The 23657-nt window shown below is 42.7% G+C and overlaps 1 protein-coding gene across 2 annotated transcripts; it reads left to right on the top strand.

The window, feature by feature from the left end:
* The first annotated feature begins 1700 nt into the window (after window positions 1-1700).
* UBE2V1 (ubiquitin conjugating enzyme E2 V1) lies at window positions 1701-20029 on the top strand. 2 transcript variants are annotated; one of them, XM_064521495.1, is made up of 4 exons: window positions 1701-1843; window positions 12147-12295; window positions 15781-15906; window positions 16301-20029. In XM_064521495.1, exons 1-4 carry the CDS (start codon window positions 1828-1830, stop codon window positions 16445-16447), a joined length of 438 nt encoding a protein of 145 aa, XP_064377565.1. In that variant the 5' UTR covers window positions 1701-1827; the 3' UTR covers window positions 16448-20029. The 2 variants fall into 2 exon arrangements, with proteins under 2 accessions (XP_064377565.1, XP_064377564.1); XM_064521494.1 differs by having other exon boundaries at window positions 1715-1849.
* Window positions 20030-23657: the final 3628 nt, after the last annotated feature.

The following is a 23657-nucleotide window of genomic DNA, read 5'->3' as shown; positions in this document are numbered from 1 at the left end:
AGTTGATTAGGAACTGATTAGAGCTAAAGCAGAATAAGCCACTCCTTTTAAACTCCAGAGATGGCCCATGTTTCACTTTAACTAATTGATTTTAAAAGCCGTTTGATTTAAGTCTAAATCTCTTCTGCAGGAAAAACCAGGTTAGTTTCTTCCTCCCTGGGTCTTCAAAGGAAGCAGAAATACTCTCTAAAAGTCTTCCGGGCCTTTAACTTCTGCCAGGTTTGCCCTCCAGCTTGTAGGCCGCTTGAGATAGCGCAAGAGCCTGGTAGGAGCAGGTGTCTGTCTTTACACACGCTTGTGCTGCTGCAGGGAGATCCTCCGAGCGTAGCTATTTGGGGCCTTGTCTACAAGGGGACGTACGTTACGGTAAACTGATGCGGATTACTGCAATGTGCCTTAGTGCCCCGCTCTGCCTGGTGTGCGGGCTGTGGGAAACCACTTCCCTGGCAGACCGGTGGGGTGGTTCTCGCCCTTTGCTTTAAAGTGCACACTGATGTGTTTTAAACTGCTCAGCTTTCCCATAGCCCTTCATTTCTGCATGTCTTTCTGGCATGCTTGTGTGCTGAGTTTAAAAAAAAATAAAATACGAGGCAAGCCTAAGAACGGCTCTGGTCCCCAGCTGTGTGCCCATCAGCAGCCCTGCCCGGCGCTGCCTTCGGCCCCGCTATGAAGTAGGGCCAAATCAGGAGGTCTTTGCTTACGTGCAGCATCTATATGTATGCAGCCCTGCTTGAATTTGGTTAGCAGCCACCCTAAAAAGGCTGGCTTCTTTTAGGCAGCCATCCTAAAAAGCGGAGGGGGAGCTCCGGTTCAGAGGAAGTTACACTAAATTACCCACCTTGCCCCCCACATTACAGGTTGCCCGGCTGGGGGGAGCGGGGCTGGGCCTGCTTGCCCGGTGCCGCCGTGCCCTCAGCGGTGCAGCCCCGGGAGCCGTGGCCGGGCAGCTTTGCTGAGCTCTCGTGCCACCTAGCTGTACTCGCGGCTCCAGCTCTCCCAGCTCTCGCCCTGAGCCAAAATGCGGTAGGGGAATTAAATTAAATTAAATTAAATCTAGCCAGCCAGGCAAGTATTATTATTTTAAAGTGGCTTCAAAGAATAGGTGATAGGGAGGGTGCCTGGGCTCTGTTCACGAAAAAAAATGGAGTGCGCTGGAGCTGCCGTACGCAGGAAAGGGCCCGGAGGAGCCCAGTGCCTCCCCAAGGGTTTTGCTTGGTCATAGCTTTGCCAATGCTCTTACGACGTCTTGGGGCAAAGGCTGGGGGTTACATGCTGCCAGACAGCGCAGAGCTCCTTTCCCTTCAGATTGTTTTTTCTCCTTATTAGTGTATTAACGGGAGAGGGATAAGGGAAGAGGGATAAGGGTCCTGACCAAACCCAGCATCCTAAATATTCACCATTTCCCTTTGTGTTTTCTGGCTCATCTACGTTCGTATCCGCTGCTCGAGGCCTGAAAGTGTCCCATTGCAATATACTGTACGCAGGCAACTCTGAAGCGCGGTAGGAAGCACTGGGGTGTGCTTCACGCCCTCGGTGCTGCAGGAAGGCGGCCCGGCCCCGCTGCCGCCCGCCCGGCCCCGCGGCCCGGCTCCAGCCATGACGCGGCCTCCGGCCAGCGACGGGCGCCCGGCAGCGCCGCCGCCCGCCCGCGGGGCGCTTCCGCTGTGGCGCCCTGCGTGCACCCAAGAGCTCTCCGCGCCGCCCCACCCCGCCCCTCCGCGGCTTCTCCTTATCGCGCCCGCCCGCGCCGCGCCGGCGGCGCCGCACTTCCCGCGTTGAGGTGACGTGGGCGGGAGGGAGGCCGGGCTCCAGCGACAGCGGCGCAAGATGGCGGCCACCACGGGTGCGGGTGAGCGGGCGCCGGGGCCGCCGGGGCCGCGCCGCGGGCCGGGGGGCGCCCGCCGCGGGCCGGGAGCCGCCGCTGCTCGTCGCGGGGGCGGCGGCGGCCCCGGCAGCGGCGGCCCAGCGCGGTGCCGGGAGGCGGGAGGCGCCGGCTGGGTGTGTCGGGGCTGAGGGGCGGCGGCGGGCGCTAGGCCGGGAGGCGCCCGGCGGAGGGGCGAGGGCGGCGGGGTCCCGGCGCCGGGCCCGCGTGGGGCGGCCGCGGGGCTTGGCCCGAGGGGGTGGCGCGGGGGCGCCCGGTGCCCCGGCCGGGGGGCAGCGCAGGGCCGCGGCTCGGGGCGGCGGAGCGAGCGCGGGGCCGCGGCGCTGGGGGCTGCGCGGAGCGGCCGGCGCGGCGCGGCCCGCGGGCGGTGCGCGATCCCGTGCGCGGCTCTGGCGCGGTGTGCGGGGCGCCCGCCCCGGGCCGCCCGGTCGCTGGGCTGCGGTCCCAGGCGTTTGGGTGGAACCAGGTTTTTCTTTTTTCTTTCTTTCTTTCTTTTTTTTTAATAGTGGTTTTCCGTAGGTCGCTCTCATCCTCGGGATGTAACTTCCTTGTCAGGGCAACTACGTGTTAGTTAGGATTTTCTCCCTTTAAAATCGCTCGCCGCTTGCTTTAGCTAGTTAAACGAGCCAGTCTTCGTGTTTGCCACTGCACATGCAAACAGAAGCGCTGCGGCGGGATTTCGAATTTTTTTTTTTCTGCTGACATCATCTGATTAACTTCTTCGGATTGAATAAACCAGTTTCACTTCTGTTTAGCCGGTTTCGCTTTCCTGTTTTCATAAGTCAGTGTAGGGTTTCCAATGTGACACGGTAACGCTCGTTTTTAAACTGCTTCCTTCCAAGTTTAAACGTGCGTATCGTCAGAGGACTGCTTTTGAAGATTCAACGAATGTTTTCCTTGGGGACAGATCGCTGTCAATGACCATTTTCAGCTTTTAAGAATAAGTGTCATAATGCAAATAATTCATAGTAATCAAAGTTGTAAAAACACATTTAAAATGTGTGAATACTCCCTTAAGAATTGTACATTATGAATCTGTGCTTAAAAGTCTATGTGACTATGAAGTGTTGGAAAACGTGATAAAATGCACAAAAACGGTAATGGAGTCTTCTCATCCTCACATGTCACGTTATTCTGGTTGCCATATCTCCTCAATGATCCCTTCAAGCTGCTGACTTTGAATTTATATTTGGCTGGAAGAGTGAGACGAGTGTTTTCCTTTTCAAGCCAGCGCAGCTTCATGAATTAATTGTCTGGGCGATCGTGGTGGGTGTGTGTGGAAAGAGCCTTGGACTGCAGTGATGAAGTCCAAAGCAAATCTTACTGCACAGCTTTCATTTTGTCCTGAGCAGCCTTAACTGACAACATTCATTGTGATAAGCTCTAGTTTGTCATCATCTGCTAGCCACATTGTGCTCCTGGATTACTTCCTACTTTCTCGTGGATTTCTAAAAGCCGTCTTGTGTCTTCAGTACTGGAAGCAAGAAGCAGCCAGGTAGATGTGAGTAGGTGCCTCAGTTTCTCACGTCTGCAGCGTGGGCATCTGACAACTGCTGTACTTTGGCTGCTGATGAGATCCTGTGTGCTTTTTAGCTACTTATGACAAAAAATTTGAAAACCAATGTGTGACTTTTAAAAATGTGTTGCAGCAACACTGGACTTTTGCAGTAAACCCTGAATTCGGTATTGAGGAACCTTCAGATACAAACCAGGGACCTGGGCTGATGTGAGCCCTAGAGCTTCGTCCGGCTGTAAATTGTAGGCTGTCCAGCCAGCAACAGACTGCTTGATGTTGTTGCACTAGTGAAGTATGGAGATTGTCCTGTATTTGAATAACAGTATTGTGCCCAGTTGCTTGTCGTGGTGGTGACACTGCAATGCAGTTTGTATAGTTCCTTCCTGACACTGCACTGAAGGTATTGTCTAACATGTACAAAAAGAACTTGGAAGTGGCATTATTTTTCCCCACTACTTATTGATTCACTGTGGGGCTTTGGGCAAATGATTTAATATCTTTATTAAGTAATTGTTAAACATATTTTGCTAATATTTGTTTCATGAAATCTTTAATTTATGCGTGTTTATTGTAAAGCATTTGAATATGTTTAGGATCCTGTGTTTGCAGTGGTTCAGTAAGGGACCTCAAACAGCAGAAGGTGGCTGAGCTCCTAATGAAAAATATTCAGTCTTTCTTTAAAAACAATTAGTGACCCAGAGGAAGAAATGGTGGCAAGTGTTGTCTGCGTAAGTTAAAAAGGTCGTAGGGCTGATCCTGGGTAGACAGGTAAGCCTTGTATCTGTACATAAGAAACAGGTAGAAATAGTTAGTGGGGAGGCAGGGGGGACCTCACCGTGGAGAAATGGCACGATGTACGGTTCGACAGTATGATTTGTGTGGAGGGGCATTCTGACACTGTGCTTTTTTTTTTTTTTTTCCCCTGACAAATATGTGAATAAAATGAAAAGGTTGACTTTAAGCATTCTAATAAGGCTCTTCACAAGAGACTACAGAGACCCCAAACTGTAAGTGTATGTCTGTCCTTCAGACTGAAACGTCCCATAGGAACGCTCGGCTGGCTCAGATACCAGAAACGGTCTAGCCGAGACATCAAGGGTCCCTCGGCGGCGGCTTTACTTTGCTGCTCAGCGGGGAGGTTGGGTTCTGTGCAGCGCTGTTGTGTTGCGGTTGGACTACAAGAGCGAGCTCCTGCGTGTCTGTCCTGCAGATGCCAGTACTGTTGTGTCCTAGTCTCAGTGGAAGGATAAAGTAATTATATATAATGGTTTAAAAACTGGACGAGATGGCCCAAGGATTCCTGTTTTTCCTAACTGTCATCGTGGTACAGGTTTAATGACCTTGTTTAACCGACTGTTCTCTTGTAGGTGTGTTTGGTGGTCTTCTGTAGGTCTGCGGTAGGCATTTGCATTTACTAGCAGCCTCAGAGAGCTGAGTACTAAAGTGATTTGTCTGGATTTAACTTATTCAAAGTCAGAGGAATGTGAAGAACTTCAGAAGGACAAATCGTTAGGTGAATGGGCATTACAGTAATATGTGTGGCTTAATATTGCTATCAGAGAGAAAAGCACAGGCTGCTTTTAATGCAGTACATTAAAAGTATATAATTCTTGAGGGACCCATAACATCATCATAAACACTAAGCAAATTGTGAAAAGCATGCGAGATGTTAGGATGTGGGAGAAACTGGATATTGAAGAATATAGAAGTAATAGTCTGTGAATGGATCGTGATGTCTCCTTTGGAATATGCTGCATGCAATATTCATTGTCATCTCAAAGTAACTACTAGCAGCCACCAAGTCATCTCCAATCCTGTAATTAAAATAGCTAAGGGTGTGGGAAAAGCAGTCGAAGAGAAACAGGGAAGATCAATTATGCCTTATTAAGAGGGAATGTAAGAGCACGTGAAATAGCTGGTGCCAAGAAAGTTGATTTCAGAGCTTCTCTGTGTCTTGTAATGCAAAGATACAGTAAAGTAGATAGGTAAATAATTCAAAACTCTTAAAAGAATATACTTTGAATATGTTCATATGTAATTATATAAATTATATATTGGGAAATGCTGTTCTGACCTAGAATTTAAGAAGGTTCATTAGATTATTAGATATGTAAATAGATAGGAATAATAGAAAATATAGTACTGACAAATTTTGTAAGGTATGTTAGGGTTTGGATTTTCAGGTTTTAAGGGAGTTTTTAAACTATTGCAAGCCCAGATTAAATATATTATCAGGTTAATGATTTCTGTCTACGCATCGGTTGGTGCGTGTTCCTCCGAAAGTGCTGTTTGCACTTGGGGCATACACAAGGTGCTGGACGGTGTGTGTCCTGTGGCTGATCTTGGGCAGTTCCCCTTCTGTGCTTACAAGCTACCTGCTATTAAACTGATGCAAAGCTGTTAAACGGAAATCCTGTGCTGGGTAGGTAACTTTGCCTTACCGTGTCATTGTGGAGTCATGCCTTTCAGAGCTTGTCTGAAAATCAGTGAAGCTGCCTGTGCATTTGCTTTTGGATGGACAGCATGAATTCAAGAAAACCCAGTGATAGTTTGCGGGTAGAAGAGGCAGCTGGGAGGAGAGCACTGAACTCTTGGTCAGGAACAGTGGTTCCTGTTCACAATGTAAAGAGGAAATGATTTTTTTTGTTGTTTTTGGGTTTTTGGGGGGTAAGAGTTAGTGTAAATATTTCATCCAAGATACTCGTTTAGGTTCACTTCTTTCCTAGAGCAAATGGTAGCTGTGCTGGTGGTGTTTTGCCATTAGGCTGTGATATCAGCCACAGAACACAGCTCATTTTAGCTGTTCTGGCTTGTGCTGCTGCAGAGCTTTATTTGACTCGAGACCTTGGTGGTAACGCCAGCCAGCCTCGGATGTGTTAAAGCGATCCCTTTGTGAGAAAGGTGTTCAAAGCATTCAAATGCAGAGCCAGTGTTCTAGCTTACACGCAACAGAAAATGCTTTAAGTTTTGTTTCAGGTGCTCAGGAAGTTATTCGGGATGTGCTAAAATACCTCAGTACCACTCTGCGTTATGAGAGTAGAAATCGTGAATGCAAAGACAACATGAGAAATGTGAAGTTCCTGTTTCCTGGAAGCTTTTGTGACAATAGCTGAAAGCCTTTTATTAGGCTTTAAATACTACATTGCCTCAGAAGCTTTGTGCAAGTTTGACAAGGAATGGTTGTTTTTTTTTTTAAAAAAAGAAACAATTGTTTAAGGGTAAGCTACCAAATTTTAAACAGTTCTGATGTCTGCAAAGAGATCAGAAATATATTAGAAAAGGTATAATTAAGGCTGAACATCACATGTACAGAAGCAAGCAACAGAAAATACTTTAATGTATTTAGATAACAGACATTTAAAGTTGTTGAGTTTCTCTTGAATTAGTGTAAATTGGGAACTGGTACTGAAAGCAAAGTTAAAATTGGTCTGAAAGCCCAGAATATGATAAATTTCCCCTTAAAACTGTGTAAAGCAACCTTCAGCAAAAGGACAGTTCTTTTTAGAGCCACTGGCTACTGAAGTGTATTTTCTGCATGCTTTTTTTAGATACTCTGTATGATTTTTATGCCTTATTCCTCAAGAGAAATGCTTGTACTCTGATTTCATTGCAGAAAGGAAAGATATAAATGTATTCTTGAAGTTTTTGTGAGTGAGATTTGTATTCTGACACTGAGGAAAAAGATTCAGTTGGAGGATCTACCCTCGAAGGAATATTGCCCAGTGTATTTCACTGGGTTTTGTTTGTGCTGTGTTCAACTTGAAATAGGTTTATGCAGTTTCTAAATTTGAGATTACTTCCACTATATAGCTGGAATAAAATAAAAGATTAAAAAGTATAATCTGTTAGAAAGTATTATTCTCGGCTTGTTTAAAACATATAATCTGTTTCACATGAGCGAATGTAAATATAAGATGACCACATAACTTCTAAAACTGTTGTCAGGCACATAAACGTACACATCTGTGCGTCTTTAATTGTGCCTGATACAAAGTGCATCTGAGAGTGCTTTAAAAATCTTCAAAAATCCAAGCTGACATTCACCTATCTTTAGGTAATAATTCTGTCCTTTCCCAATGCAAAACTGTATTAGTGAGATTCCGACCAAAAAGAAGCCAGACTCCTTTTATCCTTAGTTCAGTTCATTGTGTCACGGTTGTGCAAGTCTTTGCTTAGGGACCAGCTTCATTTCTGAGGTGCCTTGAGAAAGAGGGCTCGCTGAGGACCTTGAGTGTGGCAGGGTTGGTGTGTGAGGTGTCCAACAGCAAAACAAAAGGTCCTGATTCTCTTTGAAGGCTTAAGGCTCTGTCACCCAAAACCTGCAAGTTTCTTAACTGTGACTGTAAATTCGGTAGGATTCAGATGTCTTTGCTTTCTGGAAAAGTAGGTCTGTGATTTAGTTTTCTGTCTAGTTTACCATTTAAAAAAAAAATTGTGAACATTTTTGAAAAACTCGTGGACTAGGGTCCAGGGCTGAAACTTTGTGTGTGCAATTTTCCTAAAAGATTTGTTTTTATGGAGATTGTACAAACATATGTAACTGGAGGTATTATACTGTCAGTACCGTTATAATTAAGCTTTCCTAGGTTTGCCGTTGTGATTAGTAGTAAATTTCTATCTCCTTGTGCTCTGAAATGTTTATACTGTTATTTCTGGGAGTATTTCTGTGAGGTCAGCCAAGCTGCAAGTGCAACAGTTATCTAGATGTTGTTGTGTTTTTGTATCATAAATTAAGTTACTGTTTGAGAGTCTGCTCAGCCCATAGCAAGGGCTGAATTAAAATGCATAACCTAAAGTATTTTTGACAACTTGATTACTTTCTAATTGCCTGTTGCTTTATGTAGGGTTTTTTGTGTTAAACGAAGGACTCTTGGAAAAAACAGGTTTGTTTTGTTACTGTCTTGAAAGTCCCCCTTACTGCACTAAAGAGATTATGGAAGGTATTTATGGGGGTGTGCTGGGGGGGAGATGACACCCAGTTGACCTGGGGTTGTGTCAGCTGCTGTAGGCGCTGCCCTGCTTTAGCCCTGAGTTACTTGGTAAGTACTGAATATGCGCTGAACGGGTCAAGTCGCTTTCTAGGAAGTCTGGGGGACAGCAAACATGATGGTATGTTTGCATACGACCACAAGGGATAAAGTTTGTGTGGGCTGGGAAGTGCCGATCTCAGCAGGATGTGGGACCTGGCCAGTGCCGGCTCCCAGTCCGCGACAAGCTGGCGGGAGCCTGCCTCGGGTGGTGGCACGACGCAGCTCTCCGGGCTGCCCGGAGGCGTGGATCTGCTCAGTTATTCTGCCTTCCTTAAGGGTGGGTTGTTTAGAGAGGAGTTAAGTCGTTTATGATCACGTGGCTATATTCTTCTATGTGTATATGTGTGTTTTTCTCCCTGTTGAATCCTTCGAGAACGTGTCGAGGAGGAGACCAATCTAGTCATCGAGGCGACCCTCTGCACGTGCCTCGTGCCGTGGTGATGCGCCAGTCTTCCGCGCTGCGCTTCTGAGCTTCGGCATATGGGCAAAGCATTTTTAGAAGGCACGGATACTGATAGACGGGGTGACTTGCTTGTGAAGTGATCCACCATCTTCCATGCTAATTTTATTATTTTGTGAAGAGCATGGAATTTCAAATTTAAGTACTTTTTTTTCCCCCAACTCTCTTTGCCACTGAGGTTCCTGTAGTGCTCGTAAGTAAGCAGTTGCTGTAGAATTAATAAGTATTTATATTAACTTTTTCTGTGTGATAGGAGCCAGTGAATGATATGACTAGCTAGTTCTCTGTAGACCTCAGACCTGTCTGAGAGCTCTAAAATCCTTTATGACTGTTTTATGGCTCTGATTCATTCTGAATCAGAGCAGCTGTATCTTGGAAAAGCTCTGAAACAAAGTTGCCTTCTGTTCCTGCAAAGACTGCAAAGAGGAGCCTGGCTCTAGTTAGGAAATGTCAGAATTAAGACTGCCTTTCAGTCTTATTGCGGCCTCATTGAACGTACACGTGATGACGTAATTTTTAATTACGTGATCACAAATTATCTTCCTCATACAGGATTTCTGCCTTATTCAGTGGACAGAATGCTTGATGCTCAGTAAAAGGGTAGTCAACGGGTTTTTTTTTCCTTCATCAATGTGTCTCTGTTTACCGTGAACCATCTAGTACTTCCACGGTGTTGTTGATTCTTCCTAGGTTCTTGCCTGCAAGTCTCAGTAAGTTATTTTCACACCACTGATGGAAATGAAGTGGCTTTATCGAGTACTAAAATGGAGAAAGATTAAAATCTTGCTTTTTAAGCATCACGATATTGTGGTCCAGAAGAGTTAGTATTTTTTTATGACATTGCATATTCAAGGCAGGTCTTGCAGTGGCTTCAGCTCATTTCTTTTGTAAATGGAGAGGGTCTCGGGTTGGATTTCTAATAGTAGCTGCTTAGTGTTTTCTTTCATAGCGTGACTTGCATTGTCTAAGAGATTTTGTTTCTGAATCAAGGACAGAATCCCACTCTTCAGAAGGACGTTCAGTTGTCCTTGATTGTCCATTTTCTTTCTGTAGCTGCCTGCTTCCTTCGCAATATGCCGGCAGACAAGGCTGCAGTCCAGACAGCAGCTTCACTCATTGCACAGCCATGACTCATTCCCACTCACCAGCTCTCCCATGCACAGGTTGAAGCAGAAATTGTGAAATAAGTGGTATGTGAATGTGTAACTAAAGATGACATCTTGTCCTTCAACTCATACTCCACCTGTTTCTCTTGTCCCCCGGCTCTCTCATCCTCTGTGTTGGTGTTAGACTGCTCTCTTCTCTGCTTCCCCTAACTGCAGCCTGGAAAGCCCTGGGAGTATAGTTAAACATGGGGTGGCTAATCTGTCATAATTCAAGTATGACCTGCGTACTTGAACCTTTATGTGCCCAGGGTACACAAGATACATGCTTCATATTTTTAAGACTTACAGGGAAGAGAAACCCTGGAGCTTTTCATGCAGGGGAAATGGCAGTGGTCCCCAGGAGGTCCTGTTACTGCCTTGGGTTTGGGGCTGCAGTTGCGGCTCGGTTCTTGGTCGGTCTTACGGTGATGGCTTCACCAGCCCTGACTGACTCATTTCCTTTCACAGCCACAGATTTGTATTACTCGACAGCCATGGTGACAGCACAGTCTCACTGGTAGTTACAGAACGTAGATTTGGCATGGAGTTGCATTTGAACTGTGCTCAGCAGTCCCAAATTGGTCTGGTTTGCCGTGGCTGGTTCAGTTCTGGTGTCTTCTAATGCTGGTTTTCTAATTCTGAGTTTCTGTTCGTACCGTTGCTGGAACTGTATTGTTGAATGATATTTCCCCAGAATATTCCTGAATGTGATATTTTAGATGTATATCAAACTGACCAGCAGACTAATTTCATTAGTAACTTGTTTTTTTGAGGCCTCTTACACTTGTTTTGTAGTGAATGAAGTTTAGGCAACTCTGATTCCACAGTAAAATCAACATTGGCATTTATTTTCTTTAGGTCTCTAATATATTTTAAAGGGTTTTTAAAGCCACCAGAATTACCAATTTTTAAGCACTGCTTAACATTGCACAAAGCCTTAGACCCTCTATATTTTCCACAGTCAGGCAGCTACAGAGATGATTGTTGAAGCTCTTTCTTGGTCTCTTACTAACATCCTCTACTTGTATCTCATGAGTGCTAGAAGAGCTTACTTCTTCCAGAGAACACTTCATACCTTGATGGCTAATTTCCCATTCTATTTCTGCTGCACTAAGTAAGTGATGCTGAAGAAGGACATTAGTTACTATTTTCTGTTATATTGTGCACTGATGAATAGTTAGCTTGGTGCTATTGAAAAAGAAATCCAGACCCAAAACTCAAACTTTTCTGTATGTCAGGTGAAAATAACTCCATTACATGTCATGTCCTGCTGATGATTTTATTTCTTTTTGGGGAAAAAAACCCCCATACTTCACATGGGTATTTTGAAGGAGAGGTGGTGACACAGAATGCATTTATGTTTGTAGTGGCTGGGGAATGGATACCTTGAAAAAGAATGAATAAATACGTCCTGTATGGCCTGGGTTCAAGGTCCTCCTCCACTGCTGACTTAGTTTGTGACCTTGGATTTATTGTTAAAGCTCTCTATGCCATTGCTTTCCAATTATATAATGGGGATAAGCAAATTTCCCTCATTTGCTGCGTTTCGAGGATAATGTGTTAAAAATTACAAAGTCATCACATTCTTTGATAATGGAGGTCATAAGTATAAAAAATACTGTTGCTACTGATGAAGCCCACTTTAATTAAACTTCAGATTAAAGTACTAATGTTGCAAGACTGTTTTATTTGCTTTCAGTGATATTGTTAAAAGCTTTGAGAATGTCAAACCTCTCAGTCATTTTGTAGAATCTTGTAAATTTTCATAGTATAAATCATACAGACAAGTACTAAATAGAGCTGCATAATAGTGTGTTTATCCCTGAATGGATAGAGATATATCCTTTCATTTTACTACATGCCCTAATATCTGGTGTGTCTGCCTTCTAGCTTATTTAATTGTGGGATATCTTGGTATTGCTTGAAAAATCCAGGCTAAATGTGAGAGTGTTGTCTTCATGCTGTTCAAGTATTGTCATTTAGAAATAATAACATTTTTAATTTCTTCACCCAGAATGTTTTCTGTAGGATTACCAAAAGTATCAGCCAATTTACTTAGATTTATTTCTCTGCTAGATTTCTCAACTCAAGGTATTTTTCTGTTTATTTTTAGGAGTAAAAGTTCCTCGTAATTTTCGTCTGTTGGAAGAACTTGAAGAAGGTCAAAAAGGAGTAGGTGATGGAACAGTTAGCTGGGGTCTTGAAGATGATGAAGATATGACACTTACAAGATGGACAGGAATGATTATTGGGCCTCCCAGAGTAAGCGTCCACTTAAATATTAAAATAGTAGTGTGACTTAATTCTGTTTTCTTCCCCTTTTCCTCCTCTTAATCTAACCAATGAAATAGAAAACCACAACAACAGAGTGAAAGAAACACTTTAGCAAGTGATTCATGTTTAAGGTTCAACTGGCATGTGTATAATTTTGGGTTTCTGTGTCTTTTTGCTTATTACTTCAAATATTGTTATACCTTTCTGTGGTTAGTTCTGTTATATGTCTGCTTTATATTTACAGATTCATTAAGACATAACTTTTGAGATTCCAGGATTCTAGTATCCTGTACTCTTGAATACAGCAAGGTTTAAAATCCTTCGGATAGTGAGATAACATATGGAGCTAATGTAGGTAAAACATGGATGTTTTGTTCAGTACTGCTAGTCTTTCTGCTGTTTCTTGCTGAATTTATGGGTTTGTTTTTATTGCAGCAGTACAGACTTGCTCTTTTAGAGTTTCAGCTAACTCGGGAAACTCAAATTTTAATGAATTAAATTACTTCTCTGAATGTCTCTTCTCTCCCAAAGTACCTTTCATAATGCTACCTTGGCCTTTGTGATAGTATTGTTGCATATTCTCCCTCCTTCCCTCCCCCCCCGCCCAACCCTGCTGAACTGTGGGTCTCTACCCTACAGTTGTGAACTTCAGGAGCTAGTTGTGCATTATACGTATGCATGTGTTTTAAAAACAAAACTTGTCCGAGTTTTCAGTTTCACTGTGTATCTCTATTTTGCTTCCTTGTAATCCTTAATCCTTACCATGAAACGTGAGTACTCAATTCTCCTTCCCACAATATTGTGTGTTATCTTCTATATCTGGCCTCAGTATCATTTCTAAACAATTCTAGTGTTCTAAATCTGTTACGTGGAAATCTTTACATACCTTTAATCATGCTGCTGCCATATGTATTTCCATTCTATCAATTGCCTTTTGTGATACAAGATGAGGTTGTAAAGAATTTATATTACAATGGTATACATGTGCAGTACTTTCTATCTCATCCAGAAATGCTGTTTGCTTCTTGTCTGCCATTGTTAACATCTCCCCACATGTGATCATTTCATGTGTTTACAGTATGCCCAAATTGTTTTCCAGGATGACATTTGATTTTAGAACATTAGGAGAGGTTTTGAGGAACTACATCAAGATTGTGAAGAAAGCTCACTGTACTTAGTGAGCATACGCTGTATGCAAATTTCAAGCAAATTTGAAATCTAACTTAAAAATTTCAATTGGAACTGAAATGTGTAAATAGGTATGCACTGACTTGTCAGCAGTGATAGAAATCTGTAGTTCCTGTCACACTGCCAACCCAGGCTAGACGACTAACGCAGGTTATTCAGCTGTGCCTCTTCTGTCTTTCTGACACACTAATGAATATAGACACCCCCCCCAAGTATGTTGGCTTCTTGAATTCAGCTTATTGCTTGAAAGCAACAGCCTGTATTGAGAGAAATTCTGGAAACTTTCAGTTGTCCTGGTTTGCTAGGTGGTTATTCTGTTCTGAGAACTCTTTGTATTCAGTTATATTATTACCATTTTTTTCTTAATAGGATGTGAGAAATGCTGGCTCTGGAAAAAAGATTCAAAACCCTTTTTCCTCCTGGATGGCAAATAGTTATATTTGTAGCAGGTGGAAGAATCTTTTATTGGGCATCGTGAAGGGAAAAATGAACTGTAGTGCAGAGTTAGATGTGAGCAGCTTCTCTGGACTGTCCCTGCTACCATACATGGAAGCATGCTTCTCCTTCCCAGACTTTGTGCGGATGGTTTTGCAGCCAGTGATTCATCGTGTTTACACAAGCTATTTAAAAACAGTGGCACTGTCAAAACTTCAGCTTTGTCTGCACATACTTTATGTTGGCTACAGACATATGCGTGGTCAAGACTTTCCATTCACTAGTCTTGTATGATATGGTTATTTGCACAGAACCTAAAACCTGCGTGAACCTCTGTGGTGTTAATTGCTCTGTGCACAAACAAAGTCAGGGATTCTGCCGGGAGACCTGGACAGTACTGGGCCGCCCGGGCAGAGGTGACATGGCTTTTCCCACAGCTTTGCAATAGCGTTCCGTTTGCCACCATCCTGTCTTGGCATCTGGGAGTCGGTCTTGCTGAGATGCTGGAGAAGCCACTCTGTTGGAGTGACCATTGGGTGTCACTGCTAGCCGGGTGCTGGTCACTTGTCTGGAGGCTGCAGACTGGTTTAAAACCCCTTTATTTCCAGAAAGAGAGGCAAAGCAGCTGAACTGGGAAGTCAGTTCTTGTTTTATGTAGCGTTTTGCATCAAAACGCTCATTAATACTAAGAGGAAAAATTAAGATGATGTTCAGGGGCATAACAGGCCCTTGAAAGGGATTGCACTGAGTTTTATATTAAGCAGAAGTTCGTGTAGATTAGGCTTCTCCCTTTGTGCAAGGTGATAACAGAGCCCTAGCACAGTGCTGTGATTGGAGATAGGAACTATTACCTGTTTCTGGGCTTCTGAGCTCCCACGTTAGCACTGCCTGCAGTTTTTGCTCTTGATCCCTGCCTTGGCAGTTGATAATCACTGCAATGTTGAGGGTCCAGGAAATGGTGTCAGAAACTCTATATCTGAGCAGCTTGTTTGCCTGAACTTCCCACGATGACCCCGTTGCTGTTGTGTGCTGCTGTGTGCTGCCTCCCGTGCCGGGTTCGGTTGGTGCTCCGAGCCAGGCTGCTCTGAATCAGCACATCAGAAGTAGTGCAGCTTTCTGTATTCTCAGAAGGCAGAACCATGTTAACTGTTGTTGTTTCTTTTAATGACTTAAATATTGCAGAATCAGTGTAGCCTTGTTACGTTTATCTCTTTTCTGTACCTGTTGATTGGTTAGTTAAAAGTTCATGATTTCTGTCTTTCAGCTGTTAAGTATAACAGAGTATTATTGCTGTGCAGACAGAAGGTGGTAATGCTGTTTGGGATCAGGATGTACTATGAAATGTTTTGAATTTTGGAGCATTCCTGTTCCTGACACCTGGCACGTTGAGTTATGACCAAAGAACATTTTTAAGTGTAGTTTTGGGACAGTCTGAGTTTAGATGGTTGCCTAAGACACCTTGAAACTGAAGCCACAGCTTTAGCTATCTGATTATTAGTAAACTGACAAAACAAAACTGCTTTATAGGGTGGGTTGAAAAGTGGGTATCTGAACTGTGTGGTTATTAAGAAAAATAATTTCAGTTAGTGAACAGGAAGCAATGTTGGTTTCATTCTTAATATGAAAATGTGATGGGTGCTTGTAGAATTTAATACCCTGAAGACACAACATTTAAAACTCTTGAATATTACCAAAAACGCCCTCAAAACAGAGGTAGCCAGAATAGTATATAAAATGGCTATCCTTATGTTTACCAGCTTTTGTGTCCCTAAAATAACCACTGTTTTAAACAAATGATTTTTGGACTTCCTGATGTAATTGTTCCCCCCCTCCTTTTTCTTTCCCCTCAGACAATTTATGAAAACAGAATATACAGCCTTAAAATAGAATGTGGGCCTAAGTATCCAGAAGCACCTCCATTTGTAAGATTTGTAACAAAAATTAATATGAATGGAGTAAATAGTTCTAATGGAGTGGTAAGTTTTTGGTTTTTATTCATCTTAACATGGTTTACACATGCAGCTTCAAATTAATGCTTTATTTTTTACTTGCAACTTGCTTAACTACCTATTGCTTGCCAGTATCATTTTCTTTGAGTAGAAGGAAGAGGGGGGGTAGAAGGAAGGTATACAAGCCAAGGATATTCTGGAATCAAAATGTAGAATTGACTTTTTCTGTCAATATGCAACTCACAAATAGTTCCAACATGTGTGGATTTATTATGTTTTTAGGAAACCATATGCTTCCTTTTGCCTTCTTTTGTTTCTCCCACTTAGACTTCTTATAGGATCTTTAGTTGGAGGGTGTGTGGTGGGTTAAGAGTATCACGACTATTGATTCTGACAGGAATGGTGTTTTTGTCTATTTTAGGTGGACCCCAGAGCCATATCAGTCCTAGCAAAATGGCAGAATTCTTATAGTATCAAAGTTGTTCTGCAAGAGCTTCGGCGTCTAATGATGTCTAAAGAAAATATGAAACTTCCTCAGCCACCTGAAGGACAATGTTACAGCAATTAATTAAAAAAAATAATCGTGCCCCCCCCTTATTCAATTTAAGCTGTCTTCATTTTCCACAGTAGTAAATTTTCTAGATGCATCTTGTAGACCTCAAAATACTGGAAAGGAAGTTCCCATTCAAAGGAAGTTTTTCTTGAGATACTGTAAATGTTACTAATTTTTTCATTTGAAATATAAGTTGTGCTATAACATATAATCCTGTTGTGTAACCACTGTCCACATAGCTGAACTTCTGGTATCAGGAAAAGTCTATTTAAATTTATTACTGTCAAGACCAGTGTGGCACATCTAACTTAACTGTGAAAGCATACATCCCACAATCACCTTGCTGTGTGTCTGGCCTGGGTTTTTTTCTTTTTCTGTCTTTTGCAATAGAGTCGAAGCTCAGGGCTATTTATTAGAGTAGACACAAAGGTTTTAGCTTCCAGTACTACACTGGGCTTTATGGACTACTAATGGGGATGTGTGCTAACCTCAGTCATCCCTCCCTTTGTGCTCTCTCTAGTAAAGGCTGAATGTGACTGTGGTCATTTTTGTTTTTGTATTTTTTTTAAACGCCTGATAATATGGGGCAAGCTTTCCTTCTTCCCTTTGGCCAAGGCGTAGATTGTATTTCTCTTCCCGGTCCCCCTCACCAGTAACATGGGCTTTGGGTGAGGGATTCAGGGTTCTTTTAATCTCTTCCCTCTTCCCCTCTTCACAGCGGGGGTGCTGCTTTCTTTTTGCCCCTTTTTGTGACTCTTCTCACCTCTGGTCAGCAGGGGTAAGTGTTGGGGCAATAACTTGACCTGTTCCCTCCTGCTTATCCGTTTTGGTTTTGCAACAAATTTAGTCTTCACCAGCCTGGGAAACAAGAGTATCTATTCTGCTGGCAAACTTGGATTTCCCCTGCCCTCCGGCACTGCTGCCACACCGCCAAGCTGGCCACGGCTGATGTTATTAGATAGGCTTTTGACATGGCGAAAAGAGCAGTAATTTACCAGGATTGCTGAAATCTTCTGCTGCCAAACTTTAATGAGGAAACTGCACATGGAGATTCTAAGTACACACTCCAGTTCAACTAGTTGCATTTTGGTGCTTCAGATTGACCCAAGAATGTTAATTAACTAAATGTTGCACTTATGTTTTGTCCTTCTAAAGATCTGACAACCACAGACAAATCAAATCAGCCTAGATTTTATCGGGATTCTTTAAGTCTTGGAAGAGAAAACTCTTCAGTGAAGACTTTTGGGAAGTGGTGTATACAGCAGATTAAGGACCTTTCTTCTTGGCTTTGCATCCTGGCAAATCACTGCCTTTTCTGTTTTACTGTTTTGGACCACTAATTGCTGAAATGTGGATGCAAGCTTAAATACAACCAACCTAGTGTGTCCAGTTTTATGAAAAAATCAGTGTTTGTGTAAAAAAGAAAAAAAGGAAAAAAAAAAAAGAAAAATAAACACATTTTAAAGCAGCAGCTATCAAGTCAATGAACAATTGATGTTTCCATTAACTCTTTTAAGGAAAATATTAGTTGTAAGGATTTAACATCCTCTGTAATTAAAGTTTAACATAACAGTATTCCATAAGCAGCCTTTTTATTGTATCAGACCATTGCCTGATTTTAATATAATAAAAAGTGTGCATTAATATTAGAAGGCTTTAATTGTATTTATGTTTAGAATTTTGATCCCTTGTGGAATTCTCGATTTGTTGGAAGTATCTTCCTACAGATCGTATTTGGTTAGCAGTAAAGTATGAGAACTGGTGGTGAAAGGCAATTGTCTTTACCCAGCTGCTGCTGCTGTGCCTTTCAGCATTCTGCGCAAAGGAGAAGCTTTAGCTTAAACCTCAAGCAGATTCATATAGACTTGGCAGTTGGCAATGTTTCTGTGATATTAAGGAACTGCTGAAATGAATTTCTAGATGCATTTGCTATCTGAAGGTACTCTGTTATTGCAACGACCTTTGTATGCTGTAGTCCTTCGGAGGGAGTGAAATCCACATACAACTGTACGCGTGTTATATTGTCCGTCAGGTTAAAGAAGAACTTCACAGCCTGAAACTTTACCAGTTTTTCTCAAATAATGAACTGTACAAAGCTGACCATCTTTCCAATCTGGATAAAAATGGGGCTGAGAAATTTTGACCTTTCCAGGTATGGAGTGTCTCCATTAAAGAGGATTGCCTGAAGGTACTTGTTGTGCATTCACTTTAAAATTTTGGTGAAACAAGTTTCTTCCTGGGTGTAGGAATGTAAAAGGGAATGACCTGTATTTGTGAAACTTAATGCTGTCTTCTAGCCTAAAATATTTTTCAGTCATATAATAGCTCAGAGAGTATCTGTGACTGATACTTTGTCAACATCTTGTGTGCGTGTGTGTTTTTTGAAAGTAGCTTGACATCTAAAAATGTTAAATGAGAATCAGAAGAATGCTTGATAATTACAGTGCACTTCTTGAATATCTCTGTTTTTCAGAGCTGTTGTAAGAATGTCCTTGTCCTGTTTGTAGGATATGGTGCGTGTTTGGCACCTTTCTCAACCTGCATACTTCAAGTATTAAAACTCTTGAGATTGTATGATTTGTTTTGTAAGTTGTAAAGGTTAGAATATTCCACTTCTTTGACCCTGAGCCATGCTACTGTTGGATCTATGCTAGCAGTTTTAACATGTTTTAACAAAAATATGATATAAAGTTGGGTGGTGCTTTGAAAAATTGTGGTTCACTGTAGATTTACTTACCTAACAGTTACTCTTTGAACATATCGGTGCTCCAATGCACTAATGTTCCAGTCGAAACCAAGTAGGAGTCGAATGGAAAAATAACATAGTAAAAGTCGGCTGCCGTTGAATCTACGTGTCTTAGCTTTGTCAATGTTTGGGACTTTCAGATTGTATAGCGGAAGAGACCAGTCGTCCCACAATCACCATGTGATATTAGTTGCTTGGTTATGCTTCAGAAATTAAGTGGGGAAATGAACCCATGTCTTACCTGTCTTTATTCTTCCTCTGGCAGTGTAAAGGCAAGGTTTTTGGCTGACCCCTGCTGATTCTCAGTTTATATCCTGAACTGGTATCTCTTAAGGGAAAGATATGAAGCGATGATAGATAAAACAAGAAGCGTATCGGCCATAAAATATGTGTTGTTCCTTGGAGCAGATTCTGCTGAAGGGGATTGGAACGGTGCTCAGGGAAGAAGACTAAGCAAGAAGTCTCCATGTGACTACCCTGTAATGGTTCCTTTAAGGGATTATATGATGCATTATTGTAGCAAATATTTTGTACTGGACACTTCAAATACGAAATCTCACCTGTCTCTCCTTTCAGTGGACATGGAAAAAATATTTGACTCAGCTAATAGTATGAAGACAGTAGAGGGAGCTAGCAAGCTTTACAACACTTCAGCCTGAGTAAGGTGCAAATGCTGTTTAATTTAAATGTTAAGCCCTCTTGTGAGAGCCACTTCTCCTATTTATCATGCATCAATTTCGATTTTTAAAGCCTGTTTAACATGACTGTGTTTCGCTTCACAAGTATTAGTTTGCTGGGGGAAAATCAGTACAGTGAGATTTTAATTATTAATAAAGACTGATTGTCATATGCTTCTCGCTTTGCAGTAATTAAACTTTGTGTGTGTGTGTAGGGAGTGTGTGCTTAAATATGCCTTTTTTGTACTCTTATGGCTACTTTTAATGCTTTGGATTTAAAATTTAAGTTTCTTCTGTCATTAAGCCAGGGAATGTATCACGGGCTGCTCTGAGAGGCCAGTGCTGCCTCTGTTTCTACTGAGAATTGTACGAGGATGGTACAGTAGCAGAGCAGGAAAAGCAGCCAGCGGGCGCAGAACCGAATCCAGTCATGCCCTTGATTCTTGGGCAAATGATCTGATTCAAAGAACAGGTTGGTCTGAATGGTTTTATCTTAGTGATAGTAAAGAGCTGCGGTACTGGGGCTCCGTGTGGAGTACTGGGCAGATGTGGTGTAGGGGAACGGTGTTAAGTTATGCTAATTCTAGCAAGGGAAGCAGATGCCTAAGAGAGATTTTCAGGAGCCCTTGACAATGTAGGAATAAATGAGCAATGTGCTCTTACTACTTCCCAGAATATCTGCCTGTGTAGTGTCTTGCCTAGGACTGTAGGTGTTGTCTGTGGCTTACCTGGTAATTGGCTGTGAGGCCCTTGAGGCCAGGGCTGTACCTACAGGACGCTGTTTCCTACATCAAGAAGCAGCACAGTCGATTCAGTATTCTTCCAAGCTGGCACCAGCTTATGCTGCTACAAGAGAGCTCCAGTTCTGCACGTATCTGTAAATATGTGCGTCCGCTTCAAGCTGTACCTACCTTGAGCTGAAAGAAGGTCAAGAGCATTTGACAGTGGTATTCTTAATATCTAAACTTTTTATGTATTTATTTAAACTTAAGATGCTTTTTCTGATGGCTTAGAGTTTTCCTGAATCGGTAGAAATTGTCATACTGCATTCATCTTTGGCTAGGATGCTTTCCAACAGCATGTTAACCTTGCTGTTGACTAAATTCAGGTCCCTTAATAGCTTCTCATTTTCTCTGGTTTTGCTGTAGCAGATTGCTGAAGAATGCTTAACTTTTAAGCCTGTGAAGAGCCCCAGTGAAGTCAAATTTAAGTTAGGCACACACTTAAGTGCTTTGTTGGACGAGAGCCAGCGTGCTCAGTCTCTCCTAGGAAAGAGACTATTTTAGCCTTTACTGCGTGTCTTCTTCCTAGCCCTCCTTTCTTGGTGCTGCATCCTTGGTGCTTGTGCCTTTGTTTTCCCAGCGTCTCCCACATTTGTTGCAATAAAAAAGCAAAGAGCAGAAGGAGATGCGGAAGATAAGGAGATAAGTTAGATTCTCATCATTTTATATCTGCCAAGCATCATGTCTTCTTTTTCATCCTTATCTCCTTTTAAATAAAGCCTACAAAGGGTTTTCAGAAAGGTGGGTCTTGTGCTAATTTTCTACCTCTCCAGCTAGGTTGTTGGTGACTTTGCCCTGACCTGTCTAGAAAGCCCTGCAGTATATTGATGGGTGACAATAGGGGAGAATAAATGTCAAATGGTCTGTCTAAAGTTCCCTTCCCCTCTCAGTTGCTCAACATTTATTCTTTTATGTTGTCGTATTTCATTAGCTCTGCTCACCAAGGAACGCTTCAGGATAGCCAAAGCTTAAATTTCTCTTGGAAAAAACAAGCAGGAGTTTTGGAAAGGGTAGGAAAGCAACCTTTTGAGCCATCTTTATGAGAAACAGAGTCCATTTTCCCTTCTGCTCACCCTGTTTGTAGGTCTGCTTTAAAACAGCTTATTGACAATTTGCTGGATACAGGTCTCCAAGTCTTTAGAGAACTGGATTTTTATTCACCTTGTGGAGGCTTTCTGAGGCACGTACGGTCTTATTTGTTAATAGCAAGCACTGCCAGGTTGAAGATAGAGTGGAAAGAAAGCTGTAGGGCTAGCAGCACTGATCCTGAGCACACACAAACTGGGACAGAGTAACTGGGAGGGATGTGTGTCTTTGAGTTGAGAAACAGCTGCTTTCCTTCGTGCGCGCGCCTGTGTATCTTGGGGAAAAGCACACGCAGTCCCACACCTTCAGAAGCATTCCTGGAAATTAGGAGTAATGTCTAATTAAAGCTTTTTGTAATCATTGGTGAGACCTGCATGGTATATAAATAGGATTTTGATATAGAAGGACTGCGTGTATAATACTGTAGCAGTGTCTGGGACTTGAGAAACAACTGTAGCAGAGCAGAGATTTCAGTAAGATATTTGCCAAACTTCATTCCCTCCAAAGAGACCTCTTAAATCCCTGGGCTACCAGATTATATGTTGTCCAAGGTTAGCGGCCAGATGTTTCTCAGCTGTTTGGACTGGTTTCCAGCTGAGACCAAATGAGTGGCTATCCAACATGTAAGTATTAATATAAACATTTTAGAGGCCTTGCCTTGAGCAAGCCATTAAAAACTTCCCACGATACTGTGAGTGATGCTGGCTTCCTTAGAGAGCATCAGTATTTTGTATATCGCACTTGAATATCCTGAGTGGGTCAGACGCGGGCTGCCACCTGCTAATGTAGTGCTTGGGCCAGGCCTCCCCCTTGTTTTAGTGGCGCCAGAGCAGTGTGGTCCCTGGAATTTGATTATTTGTGTTAGCAGATAATTTAGGCCAGAAGGCTTAGAGTGTTCCCTTCCTTCTCTGGATGTCGTCATGCTTCCCAGCAAAACACAGTCCCGGGTCCTGTGCCCCTTCCCTTCCCCTCACCCCACAAGTACAACAAAAATGCTTTTAACTTTGCTGCTTCTGAAGGGTCACTGTCCACTGGTTTTAAGCTCGTCTGTGGCTTGCGTAGGCCTGACAGAAGGGGAGGATTTTATTAAATCCAGCATGCAGAGTTATGTTTTTAATCATTACATACTTTAAAAAAACATTAAAATGAGTTTTTAATGCATGATTCTTCTCCTGAAATATTACTAATTCTACCCGTGAGCATTGGAGTTGGGACATGAGCCATAGAAAAGGACACTGTGCAGTCTCCCATTGGAAAGAAATGAGAATCTTTTAATGTTCATCATTACTTTCAGCGAGTTTTAATACTGCAGTTCTCTAAGACCTGGACTGTTCTAGTCCTAAACTGAATAGCATCTTATGCCAAAACTGAATCCCGTTGGAACCGAGGGATATTTGTTTGTAGAGCCAGAGGTTGTTCCATGTAAGGAAATGTGTTTTGGGTTGACTCTGAGAGATGAGGTCGTACCTTAGGGCCTCCCATTTCTGCAATGAATAGAACAGTTGACCACAATCTCCTGACTTTAAGCTGCTTTATCACAACTTAGATGTTATTATATACCTGCCTGAGTTACTCACCTGTGTGAGTTACTGCTGCAGTATTGCTGGGAGGGTGTGTGAGATGAGGACGTCTCGCTGGCCTCAGTTACATTGGCTTCACTTGCGGTGGATGAACCCTATGCTGAAGTCTTAACTGCTTGGGACTGCCACTGGAGCTGCTCAGCGAGTTGCAGTGGGAGAGCTCAGTTCTTTGTGGAGTGTTTTTGTTATTTCCCCCCCCATAAAAGGTGTGAAAGCTGCTGATTTTGAGGGGGTATGTGGAAAGAGGATTTAACAAAAATGATTTAAGTATTGGGACCAAAAGGGTTCATTTAAGGCTTCTTCATTCAGCATTTGACAGCTTCACTAGGGAATAAAGCCCAACTGGCAGAAATA

The sequence above is a fragment of the Dromaius novaehollandiae genome, chromosome 16 (genome assembly GCF_036370855.1).
Source record: "Dromaius novaehollandiae isolate bDroNov1 chromosome 16, bDroNov1.hap1, whole genome shotgun sequence".
Classification (NCBI taxonomy): Eukaryota; Metazoa; Chordata; class Aves; order Casuariiformes; family Dromaiidae; genus Dromaius; species Dromaius novaehollandiae.
This window is presented reverse-complemented; position numbering and strand designations above follow the sequence as displayed.

Bases quoted from the DNA above. Each gene is read 5' to 3' on its own strand.
- UBE2V1 (XM_064521494.1), top strand. From the start codon at position 1,828: ATGGCGGCCACCACGGGTGCGG. The intron at 12,296-15,780 runs GTAAGCGTCCAC...CTTTCCCCTCAG, and splicing joins TGATTATTGGGCCTCCCAGA to ACAATTTATGAAAACAGAAT. The intron at 15,907-16,300 runs GTAAGTTTTTGG...TGTCTATTTTAG, and splicing joins TAAATAGTTCTAATGGAGTG to GTGGACCCCAGAGCCATATC.